Below are 13,321 nucleotides of genomic sequence, written 5' to 3'. Positions count from 1 at the left end.
CTTTGGAAGAAAAATATCAGCTCAGCATTGTCAAACTATTAAAATTTACAAGGAAGCAGTCAGAAGCACACAGAAAAACTGTTCCCTAGCATGCAGCTTTTAAAAAAGTGAAATCTTTAATATTTGCTGATTTCTGTACAACAAGGTTTGGATGCTACTTCATAAATACCTGTTCTCAGACACCAAGTGCAATGGAACGGATGGGGTTAAATTTGGCCCTCGGAGTTTTAAAGAAGGGTCTGTCAAAACACTCAACAAGAGCAGAACGTGAAGGTGCACAGCATTCACATTTAAGAAATGAAGATAAAAGTGAGAAAAATAAATAGCTAATAGCTGGAAACAGTTCGAGAGAATAAACTAATAGTCCACACTCCCTGTAATCCTCTCACCCACCTGAAATGTAAAATCACTTATCTTCCTGCTTAACTCATGTCCAATCTTTTCTTGACTTTAGCTCCCCGCAATCTACTCCGCTGCCCTTTAAAAGTATTATTGTTTAAGGTACTAATCCCTTCCCAGCTGGTACCCAACAACCAGAGGGGCTCTGTTTTCTAGTCAGCGCACTTGCTTCCACTTCAGCCAAACCATTCACTATGACTATGAAAAACAAACCTCAATTAGACACATTTTGGCAGAGAAGGAGATCGCTACATACACCTCAAGACAAAAGCTGGCATAACATCAGAAATACTTTCTTATAGGCCTGAGTCCCCGCAGGTTTGCTCAGGAGGAGAAGGCCATGGACTTGGCCTGTTCTGTTTCAGACCAACATAGCCTACAGTCATTGCCAGCATGTGCAAGGCACAGCTCACAGGACAACTGGAGCAGAAAGGACCTCATTCATGGACTATGCTAACCTACCTCAATGACATCTGTTATATATTTCATTTTTTTGGCTGCCAATACAAGTGACATTTACTAGCCTATGCTGATATAAAACAAGTGATGAATGTCAAAGTCAATTAATACGTTCATATTTGATGAAAGTACTTTAAAAGTAATTAGATGAGGTTTAAGCTATGCCATACAATAGGCAGTAATTATATTCATTCTCATTCTAAACATGATTTTATCACGCTAATATCCAAGAGCATTTTGGAAAGAGAAATCTTCGGCTACAAAAGCATCTGTTGTGCTAAATTGATCTGAATTAAAAGGAGCATTGCCATTAGCAAAATGAGTCATTTATAGATTTGACCAAAGACAGGTAAAAACATAATCGAACCACTTTACAACCAGAGAATTCCTTGTCAGTATTGGTAGACAAAGTGCTGCTAACTCCAAAGCCCCCATTTTAATGATACATCTCACCTCCAAATAGAAGCAAGAAAAAAAAATGAAATCATTATTAAATAAAATAATAATATATTCCTTAACAGGACAGCAATGAATACTGCTATAAGTAGCATGAAAGTGGAAGAATTAAACTATTTATTCACTATATTATAAAAAGCCTGCAGAAAAACATTCCACTCAAAGGCCCACAGCAGAAAACATGTCAGGATGTGTGGGAGAATGGACCTTGCTATCTTCCAGACATAACTGTTCTACCACATTTATTGGTAAGGACAGTGAGGTTGAATGTTAGACCATCAAATGTTAGAACCATCACATATTAGAACACAGATCATCAAAAGCTGAAACAACTTAATACTTTTTATTGGATATTACTCTTGATCCTTAAAGCAAAAAAGAGAACCTTCAATCATATAGAAGCATTTATGTAAAATGTCATTTAATAGATATTTATGATATAGTACAATAATTGAATTCAAACTGAAATTAGCTTTCTAATATGGAATAAATAGGACTAACAAGTTCAAATGAATAACTGCATAAACCTACCAGTCTTTTTTTAAGCTCTGAATCACAAAACTACAAAAAGTGATTTGTAATAAATTTTCCAAATAGAGATTATGATTTCAAAGCTCATAAGCCAAGTTTAAGGAAGTCTGCACTGCATTATTTACAGTATAAATGCAATGTTTTCACAAAACATTCTGCATTCTTGGTGCTTTTTACTTCGTGTATCAATTTTTTTCAAATGTGCCACTAACAGACAGCCAGAAGTTACACTGTTCACCTGCTCAATAAGAAAAACCTCTAGCAAGCTGAAACCCGACCACTCACAGCTAGCAAGTTCTCAGTAGGTCAACCAAAGCCAACCCCATCTCTGATTCCTGAAGGAGTTCGTAAACTTTAGACACTTTACTTTTCCTCACAGTTTGTTCCCGTAAGGAAAAAAGCTGCTAAGGTGTATCCACAGGCTTGAAAATTCCAAGTTTATCCAGACAGCTGAACTATGAGGAATACCTGAACTGTCTTAGATGTTAAGAGCACAGTAGTTGTACTTCCATAGTGCTATAGCAGGTAAAAATACCCTGCTCTTCACATAGCTGCTCAGTAAAGTAACCCAGACACCTCCATCTCACAGTTGTGTCAAGTATGCATGTGAAAAACATCTAGGAGATGCAACTCTTAAAAATAACCCCATATGAAGATTCAATATCATATACTTCAGAGACTAACATTAGAATAGCACAGAGACATTTTGCAGAGGCATTTTGGTGTCCACCAATTACTTTGTATTTTCTCAGTAATGGCTTCTAGATATAAAAATCCTTCAGAAGCCTATTGTGTCTTGATCCCACAAACGTCACAATCCCACCAACTTCCAGAACTCCCATAAATACTAACGGCTCTGTAAAGCAATTTAATTTAAAGTAAACTAGGAACAGCTAATAAATCATTAAGGAAATTCTGCCACATGTTTACAACTGACTGTAAATGTCTCTTGATATTTAAGAGAGTGTTTTCTAGGTGCTATTAAGACACCACAACTGATAATATACTTTTGTCATTTATTTGACTAGTAGTCAGAATTTACAAGTATTCAACATGCAAAGATATTTCACATTTATTCCTTGAAAATAGGAGAAGACTACCTGCCCCCAATCAATACTGATAGCTTTTCAAAATTAGATTTTCACTTGGCATGTTTTAATTAGGTTTCCTTTTACAACAACCACTATCTTTCAATGCATTAGAGAAACTGAAGAGGCAACCATAATCAGCAGAACTGACAGGAAAATAAAAAAGTGCTTTAACCAATTTCAATTCCTAGGCTGATGACATAAGCCTAGAAGCAAAATACATGCTGCCTCACTGCAGGACATATCTTCTCATTAAAGAGGTAAGTGGGTCTGTGTAAGCAGCGAAGACTGTTAAAGATAAGCAGATTAAACCCTAGTCTTGCAGCACAGTAGCAGCATGTTATGTAGCTGGGTTGGAGAACAGTTTTTTTTTATTTTGTTTTGTATTGTGTTTTTTGTTTTGTTTTTAAGATTTGGGATTTATCATTAAGCAAGAACAAAATGAAGTGATATTAACCCAAGTGAGCACACTGAGCGGCTAATGGCTAGGGAAAGAAACAAAAGCAATGGCAATCCCTGCGACTATCAGCAGCAGCAAAAACTTCATGGCCTCCCGGCAACAAACAAGTCCATCAAGAAGACACTTTTGAGACAATGAAATGTATGAAGAGATGTCACAATTTGTCTTTGGGAAGAACTTCTTAGTCCAACACCTACTTGTACTCAGACGCATGTGCATAGAACCAGTCTTTCATACAGTCACCTACTAACAAAATCTTTCTTCCTGAAGCTGTAGAATTAATTACTGGCATTTCACCTTTTCACACAAGCTGAAAATAAAAAGTTTAGTTCAGCTATACAAGCATTCATGAAGTCCTTACTGACAAACTGAAAGCACTTATTTAAGCGTAACTATAGCAAATTATCAGAACAATTTAACAATACCCTGAAGATAGCAGCTAAATACTATCTTTTCTGCCTGAGCAAACCATTTAACCTTTTATCCTTGTCCGTATCTCAAGGATTTTTTGTTCTGACAAGCTTTCACATTTTTTCCCTTCGTATATTTTCTCTGTGTTCAGAGTGAACGCCAGAAGCTTATGCTTCTCAAGCTCAGTACCATTTCCTACTCCACTGCAAAGCAGACCACAGGTACCAGTCCTGAAAAATCAAACCAGTGTGCAAGCTCACGTGCCAGGCACGCAGATAACCACCAAAATTAGTGATGTTTCTTACCTCTCCAACCATGCATCCTCAATTCTGCAATGAGATGTAGTATGCTCACACGTCATAATGATCCATTTTCCTATGGTCTAACAAATGGCATCCACACACAAGATTGTGGCAGACCTGCCTAACAGAACTTCACAATTCATTTCTGCAGAACGAGTTTGATCGAAACAAGTTGCTTTTGACTAATCTAGCTAATGAATTCTAGTAGACCATAAATATACTGTCAGCGTTCCCCAATCCTCCTCCTCGTGCAAGTCTCTTCAGACACTCCACCTGAGCAAAAGACAGTGCACGCTGTCCAGCTAGTCTGGAAACAGCCAGGTAGTGACCAGCCAACCAATGTGTAACAGCAAGTTCATCTGGTCTTACCTGCTGTGCTGACACTAACGTAGGTCTCTGTCCTTTTATCAGCTGCTGATTTTCACAGAGGTTAAAGGCATTAGACTACCTTTTGGACACTTTGTGCAGTCTAAATTTTAATTAATTTAACATGCAGAAAATTTATTGGGAACTACATCCAAGCAAAAAAGCTTGGTTCTTTTGGGAATCAGCCTAAAAATCAGATTTTTTTAAAAACACCTTAAAAAAAATAAAAGTATGGAATTTCCTGGATCCTAAAATAAGCTCATAATTTCAGTATCTACATAAATTGTTTTTATTTATCTTCTTGCATTACCACCTCTTCTTCAGATGTCAGTAAAACTTGTGACTACCTACATCACCACAGTTGGAAGCCCTTCAGCAGACATCTGACCTGAGGATTCAGTTATGTTCTCGGTAAATCTGTAAGCAGTATAAAATAGATCTTATCAAAGCAAAGAACCTAAATTAAAAATTATTTTTAATTATTTATTTTTAATTATTTATTTTTATATTATTTATTTTTATATTATTATTTAAATTAAAAGATTATGTTCCATAGGACATTTGTTTATGCTTTCAGTCTTGAATTCTTCAAGTACCTAAAACAAGTTAACTACAGAAAACCACCCAACAATGTTCCAGACTTCAAATGTAGAACTTTACATCGAAGTTTCTAATGCTACCTTTCAACAGTAACTCACCTAACTCAAAGCAATATCCACATTTTTGCTAGACATTATTTCAATATTTTTTCTTTTTAAAGAACACTTAAGCTTGAGCTTTCAAATCAGAACTGTCAGCTTTGCTTTGACACAAACGTAACACTGTCATTTCTTGTGTTGTCTTGTGTCAAGAACAAAGCAAAGCCGTTATGCCACACATACAAAAAAAAAGCACTACTGGCAAATACAAGAAGCCAGTATTTGGACCGAATATGAGATCCAATTTATACCACTAATTGAAGTTTTTAGAAGAATGCTATCCAAAACAATCCCTTCAAAGATTACGAGGAGGTATGCTCAAGCTTTTCTCTCTCAATTTATGAGTTTTTTATTTCTTTCTTTTAAACAGCTCCTATGTATCCCAAAAGGATATAAATCTCCAGGATGGGAGTGAAACCCATCTCCTTCACAACCCAAAATTCTCTTTAGTTTCAACATGCATTCCATTGTCTCACCCAGAAGCACAAAGAAAATTATACAGTCCAGGCCAAACCCCAAATCAATGTGAACAACATCCATGACCAGTCCAAATTTTGTGTGTGGAATTTAGAAGTGAGGACCTGCAGGAGTGAAGGGAGTTTAAAGGAGGGTCCAGAATTACCAGAAGTGTTCAGACGATTTGCACAGTTAAGCACAGGACTAGAAAATGTATAAATCAAGAAAAATACACTATGAGAACCAAAGGAGTAAAGATGAGAGCAATCTATGATTTTAAAAAGCTGCTCAAAGTCTAATTTCTTTTAAATGCTGTAAAAGCAAAGCCAGATTTCTCCTGCAAGTAGGTGCCAGTATTTCCCATGGCAACATACATTGTAGCAGGCAGTTCCAAAGCCACAAATCCAATAGACTCAAAATGTTCACATGTGCATGTATGCATCTCCACTGTAAATTTGAAGTAAAGCCTTAAGCTTAATATATGTATTAACTTTAAAATGTATTTAACAAGTTTTAAACAAGCAAAAAAATGAATTTGGGTGCCATTTACAGTCTTCCCTCACTGTAAACAGATTCTTTTCCTTTACAGAAACAGTCTCCACTTGAAGATTTTTACAAAAATACTGTAAAAAGCAACATTCTTCTGTCCAAAGACATCCCAAGGTATAAACCGTACCGAAAACTGAATGGTAAAATAAGCATTTTCTTGTTAAATATAATGAAGCCTAAAACAGAATGAGATTGTATAACCACTGATTCCCTTTCTCCGTAAAACAAAGCAAGTGCTCAGGCCTTAGAGTAATAAGCAAGCTCAAAAGTAAGTCCACCAGATATTCTGAGATGGTATTCTTCATGACCATGTTTTTTTTCCCCTGGAAGAAAACAAAATTTATCTTTAGAATGAGAAATATAATTCTGCTGGTTTTGTTTTTGTTTTGTTTTTTTACATTTATCTTGATGATAGTCAAACATGCAGTGTGGTAGAAAACAGTAACCAAGACAGATACATTCTAGTACTGTGATGCACTTTGTGTTTCACATCTCTACTACAACCAGGACGAAAAGAGTCCAATAAAGCAAATTAATAAATTGAACTTAACCCAGATTTAAGCAAAAAAAATAATAATAAATAAGTGGAGACAAGCAGTATGTAGGAAAACTGAGATTCAGAGAACTTTGTTGATGATAATGTCCAACCACACATCTGAATACCACAGATGCAGAAAATAATCTCCATGACAAGTATCTGAAATTTGGCATATCACTCTCTCCATTACTTTCCTTATTTGCACTTCCAAGCAAGGATTTTTAGGATAGAAACTCTAAATTCTTGCACATATGAGAAGAGTAAAAGTATACCTGCAGCAGCAGCTACTGCAATGAAAAAAAAAAAAAAAAGTCATTTTCTAGTACAAGATGATGTTGAAGATAAAAGCTCATTTTCACTGGGACTCGTGGGATACTACTATTCATCTGTAGAGAACTAACAGGGAAAACCAAATGATACACATATAGGAGGGACTGCAACAAACCCAGATAACCTCATAACATCTGTAGTGTATCACAACATACATCATGATGTGTTTCACATCATGATATATACACGAAATAATAAAAAAAGATCTCTGCCCAATACACTGGAAGCAGCTCCACACCTGTATTACCACTTGTCCCTAGGCAGTAAGTTTTGTCAATAGTTCAAGTTCATTAGTCAAAATGAAAGCCTACAAATTAAAAGAATATTCCATTATTAGAAGCACTTTCTCATTCTTCTGTCAGTATTACTGCACTACTATGTCAAACTATGTTATGTGTGTGTACATACACACACACAAATACATACACCAAGAAAATCTGATTTGCCCCTCCTAGATCTTCATTTCCACATTATTTCACTGTTACTCGTTAGCAGTTAGCCTTCACTGTCTGAGGCCAAACAGCTTGCAACAGACGGAAGACATGAGGAAGGTGATACAGACAGGTCACACCCCAATATATTGCTTTAGCCTATAGGAGCAATTCCTGTCTCTTTAGGTCATCTGCTTACACAAAATGTAACGCTATTTACTGCACAGATCACAGCAGAAGAGGGTCCCTAGAGAAGGGACATCGTACACAGCAGTGATCTCAAGTGTATTTCAGGTAATGAAGGTAAAAAGAATCATGAGAGAAAAGTATGTATGTCTTTGTCAGAACTGGATGAGCTAGTGATAGTGAATGGCTTGTTTAACAGGGCAAAAAAGAACAGGATTTGAAAAGAACAAGCTGCCCGTGAGAGATGAGCACAAGGGAACTTGAAAGTCATGCAACCCAGGTCCTTGAACAGGTATCCACTGAAAATGAGAAAGGAACAGATCAACAGTATTTTTGAAACAGTGGGATAAAGTGAAGTGAAAGAAACTTCAGAAGAACTTTAGTGAAAAAGAGTAACAGTCTAATTTAAAATTTCTGTTGATTTGAACAAAGAGCAGGGAGATAGGAAAAGCACCTGGTAATTCAGATTACGGGCTTATGAATAGTGCTCTCAGTAGTGACAGAACAAAGGAAAATAAGAAATCAGTTTGCTTTTGTTAGCCAGCAGGAATAACACACACAAGAGGTATATTCATCACATTTATGCTGAGAACTCAGTTACAGGAAGCAGTGGGGAAGAAGACAGAAGGAAAGGAAGACAAACACCACCAAAAAATAAAAAAGAATTCCACCAACTAAGATGTCAAATGAGCAGGAAGAGATAAAAACAAAAAGAACAAAACCCCCAAAACGTGGAAGTATCAGGGAAGCCAGTTCAGTACGAGTCTAAATCAACTCTGCTAAAAATAATCAGAAGTTATCAAGATAAGACAGAAGCACCGGTTAAGATAATTCTGGTGAAGATAATTCATTTGTTCATCTCAATTGATCTTCAAAAGTTGATTTCTGCATGAAACAGTATCAGCAGGTTGAGGAAAGCATTCTTTTATATCAACTACATATAAAGGAAACAATATTTTTCTCAGTGCAAGTTGGTTAAGGACCAGAACAGGTGCCAAGAAAGGCTGCAAATTCTCCATCCCTAGAAATACTCAAAACCAGTCTGAACAAGACCTTGAGTAACCTGATCTCACTTGGAATCAGCACTGCTTTGAGTGGGGGCTTGGATTAGAGGGCCCAACTTAGTCTGTGATGGTTATTTTAAAAGCCATTGACATCCAGTTTGAAATGAGAACGTAATTTATTTTCTTCAGTGGCTTTCCAACACCAAACTATCGGCACCCAGCCCCTCCACAAGTAATCATCATGTGTTGCCTTGGCAGTGCCAACATAAACCAACAGCCTTTTATTTTTTCCTAGGGGCCATTAAACTAGAAATTTTCCATAAAATGGTCACTTCTCTGAGTCACAATTTCTTCTAAAAACCATCCACTTCAAGTTACAGGGGAAAAACAACAAAACCATTACAATCTTTTCGGAGTTGCACATCTGCCTTACTACCTCCTGATGTCCTTTTCCTAGTTCCCCAAGCATTTTTGATGTCCCTGTCAATAATACATACATAAATGCACATGCATTTTACACATAGCTACCTACAGACTACATACTACGTAACTACATACAGACACTACACCACATATGGATGGAAAACACTGAAGACTACTAAAATTATCAAATTCTACCACACTACACATGTTAAATGAGGGAAATGCATTCCCAGTCTCAGCACGTCTTTTGCTGCCACTGGTAGACATTTGGACTTTCCTAGCTTCACATCCTTTTTCAGTAACCCCCTGAAGCATCATCATGAAATTCAGAAAGGAAGAGCCCTGTCTCTCCAGCTGTCACACCACCATCTACGTTACCAAGGAGGAAGGATACACTATTTATGTTCAAGGATGCTTCACCTGGAATTCGCCATCTGAATTATTTTAAAATCCACTAATACAAGGACTTCTTTTTCTCTTTTATTTCCCCTCTTCCCTGCCCCCCCCCTTTTTTTTTTGTTAATGACAGTGAAGAATTCTTCTTGATCACTAACTGTCTTTAGAAGCTTCTCTGTGAAGCTTTTAGGATTATTTTGGAGACTAATTAACACAGTCATTGGCATAGTATGAAATCCTTTGCATTACACTTGCTCCTCATTATTATTATTATGAAGATGACTGGTTTTTGTCAGTAAGGTGCTAGTGTGCTAAACTTGTCTAGCACAAGTGAATGTTGAATTAACTTTTATCGTCTCTTCCTTCGCTTTAAGAAGACATTAACCTCAACTTACATTGGAAAGGTCGATAACAGGAGAAGCTAAACATCACTTGTAGCACGAGACACTCCAGAGAAGCCAAGGGGATCTGAAGTCTAACATAGTGGTATTCTCCTCTTCCCAATAACTGCCCTATTCACCTCCACCTGAACAGGACACTAACACAATAATCACTCTTCAAGAACAACAGAAATAAGGGGTTGGGTGAGTCAGATATTAGAAAAGCTGAGGGCCTTTATCTGATTTGTGAGTGGGGCAGAGAAAAAGGACAAGTGGCGCATTAACTCAAATTCTTCATTAGACTTGCAAAATCCATGGATCAGTTGTACACTTACTGCTTATCACAAAAATCCTCATACTGGGACAGTCCACAGATAGCAACTACATCCAGAAGCATAACAAGCTGGCCTAGAAGATGAAAGGAACTAGAAAAAGAAAAGCGGTGTTCTCCAAGAGCTTTATAAAAATAAATAAATAAGCTACCCAAAGCTAATACAATACTTGATACTTTAACTAAGTAATGTCATACTCTACATTCAAGAAACAGCATGACCTATACAAGTTGTTTTTTGTTGTTGTTGTTGTTTTGTTTTGTTTTTTTAAAAGGTTGCTCTCCACATTTAAGAGTCCTGGTTGTGCTCCAACTAGCTTTCCCTAAAAAACCTTGGACAAACTCATTTACTCAACATTAATGTTTTTCTCTCCATGTTACAAAAATGAAAGATTTGAGTAAAACCATTACTGTTGCAATTAACACTATTCTACAATTAAATTTCTATCTACATTGTCAAAATATCTTCTTCTTATATAAATATTTCTTCCCAGTTCTGTGGTATCATACAGTGAAGTACAAAAGCAAAGTAGAGACATAATAGACTAAGTCTTTCATATTTCCCGAGTGGATCCCATTTCTTAGAGAACATTTATTATTTGGGAAGTTATGAAATGTTTGTTTTCAGTAGGAAAAATACCCCCAAAACACGCCCCCCACAGGCCACACAATTGCAACATCTCAGTCATTCTAGTCTCAGAAAAGCTCTAAAGCCTCAGCATATAAAACTTAAATAAATTTGGTTACCTGTGGTCAGAAATAATTTTCTTAGTTACTAAGTTCCAACTAGTTAACATATCATCACTGAAAACAAGTATCTTAAGCCTATATACTTCAGTTAATGAAAAATTAAATATAACTAATTTGATGACGAGCAAACAAACGAGCATATCATACCAGCACCATGTTAGATGCAGCACACTATGTCAAACTAAATTTCAGAAATATTAATAAGCTGGCACAGAGAAAAATCAAAACACACAATTACTAAAGAGGTGAGACAAAGCACGTTCAGATAATGCAACAGTTAATACCCTAATTACCCTACAGCGTCAGTAAGGTATGAACGGTAGTATGTTAAAATGGAAAATTTATTTTCCTCAAAGGAAGTTAAATTAACCATGCCTGTCATCTGGTTTGTTTATTGTTTAATGGGCAAGGTTCATGGTTTATAAACAATTATTTATGCTAGCGAATAGGTAATAGGCTATATCACATTACAACGTAAAGAAGGGAATATGATGCTTTCAAGCAAAAAACTGTTCCATTTCCAGACAGCACAAGATTTGAGAGCTCTCTCATTTCCAGCTGTTTTACTCAGCAAGAATCAGCTCAGTCGTCACACGCCATTGACACTAACACAGATTACCATACTTGTCATACCACTGCAATTTAATAAAACTTCCACAGCACCACTACAAAATAAAACTTCTCTAGTATGTTAAGCAAAGCTTAGAAAGAAAATGCAGGAGTATCTGTTTCAACTTCACTACAATATTTATTTATATTATTTGCATTGTAGAATTTAATTTCTGTTGCATTGCCTTTGCTTTTGGATTATTGTGCATCTGAAGTAATAAATAAGCATAGCTCTAAAATAAATTACTCTGTTTTCACATTGATTTTTTAAATAATGCTCAGCTAAAATGGCCACTCTAAGGCAAGTCAGAAAAGTCACTTAAAAGATTTTACAAATATCTGTATAACCGGAAGTTTCAAAAATAAAGTAAGCTTTATAGTTTGGGGATCACTTCTTTCCATAAGAGTATTTTTAAAGGCTTTCACAAGTCTACTTCATTTAAAGCAGAAACTAACAAGATGTATTTTATTACTTTATACAAAATTCTACTTCTAATTAATAAAATATATATTAGGTTAAAACAAGAAAACTCAAATTTTAGCATCACTGTTGTGTACTCAGTCAACTTGATTTCATTTGAAAGACTGTCACTTTTAAGAGACTGTCGACATTGCGAGCAGTAGGGAAAAAGAAGATTGAAGTTACACTTACCTGCAGCCCTCTTCTTCGAAGAATACTTGAATCATCCATATCTTGACTCTGCTGATCACAAATTCCTGCTAAAGCTCACTTGCTTCTGGCTAGCTTTCCTCTCTAACTGTTAAAGAAGTCCATTATTTTCAAACTTTTTCTCCCCCCTTCACCCCTCCTCCATCCACTCTAAAAATAGGACATGGTCTTTCACTTGCCTGTCATGAAGAACTGCAGCCAGGGTTTCTGACTATTTGTACGTAATTTTGCCTGCCTCTTTTGTGACAGATTTAGCAGGTCACATTGGAAAAAATCTGTTCACTTTCCTAAATCTTTTCAAGGTTGGATGTCTCATTCCCCTCATACACACAACCCTCTAGAAATATAATCCACGCCTCCACATAAGACCAAAGACTGGAATTTAATTCAGATCCCCCCCACACTTATTTTTGCTTTATTTCCATTTACTTGAGCTACATAAGGGATCAGCAAACTACAACAGCTGCCTTCATTTACTGTTCATAATAAGCTCACCAAATCCAGGTCACATTTCCTTTAAAAAACACATGCTCACACTTAACTAAAAATCAATTCTGTAGACAGACAGGGAACAGTACTATTTAAAATTAGAAAAAAAAACTCACTATGAAACAATAGAAATTTTATTTCTCCAAATTCTGAAAAATTCCTTTACTTCTCTGTATGACAAAGCAAATGTCAGACTCTTCAGATACTGTCGCACATTCTTTTGTTTCTGCTATCTCTGAGGTATGCTGGTCTCCTCATATGCAGCAGACACGGCACATTCTTTAGTTCATTGCTGAGATCTTGCGACTCTTATGTGCTGAAGGGTCTGGAACACATGTTGCAAGTTCTGAACATATAAGAAATCATTCATCTATTCATCGCTGACAGAGCTACAGAGCTGTCTTTAGCAGCCCTTCCCTCTTCGTCATCCATAGCAAAAAGGCAAAAAAAAAAAAAAAAAAAAAAAAAGCACAGTTCAGCTGAGGCTTTTGCAGTCTGTCCTGCAGTTTCTGTTTGCCAGCTACCCCCTTCGCACAGACAACTCCAGCAAGGTCAAAGGAGGCTTTGCCCCCTTATGTATATTATCGCAATCACGTTTTAAAATATGAG

General features: G+C 36.4%; 1 protein-coding gene across 8 annotated transcripts in view; it reads right to left on the bottom strand.

The window, feature by feature from the left end:
- The window catches only part of MAST2 (microtubule associated serine/threonine kinase 2), a 189,289-nt gene that overhangs the window by 128,991 nt on the left and 46,977 nt on the right, over positions 1 to 13,321 (bottom strand). For 2 of the 8 annotated variants that reach the window (XM_035332507.1, XM_035332510.1), the window contains exon 2: positions 12,206 to 13,037. The exons of the other annotated variants lie outside the window; for them this stretch is intronic. In XM_035332507.1, the coding sequence (XP_035188398.1) occupies positions 12,206 to 12,244 (39 nt within the window). In that variant the 5' untranslated portion in view covers positions 12,245 to 13,037. The remainder of the gene's footprint in view (positions 1 to 12,205; positions 13,038 to 13,321) is intronic. 8 annotated transcript variants of the gene reach the window in all.

Source organism: Oxyura jamaicensis, chromosome 8 (genome assembly GCF_011077185.1).
Source record: "Oxyura jamaicensis isolate SHBP4307 breed ruddy duck chromosome 8, BPBGC_Ojam_1.0, whole genome shotgun sequence".
NCBI lineage: Eukaryota > Metazoa > Chordata > Aves > Anseriformes > Anatidae > Oxyura > Oxyura jamaicensis.
This window is presented reverse-complemented; position numbering and strand designations above follow the sequence as displayed.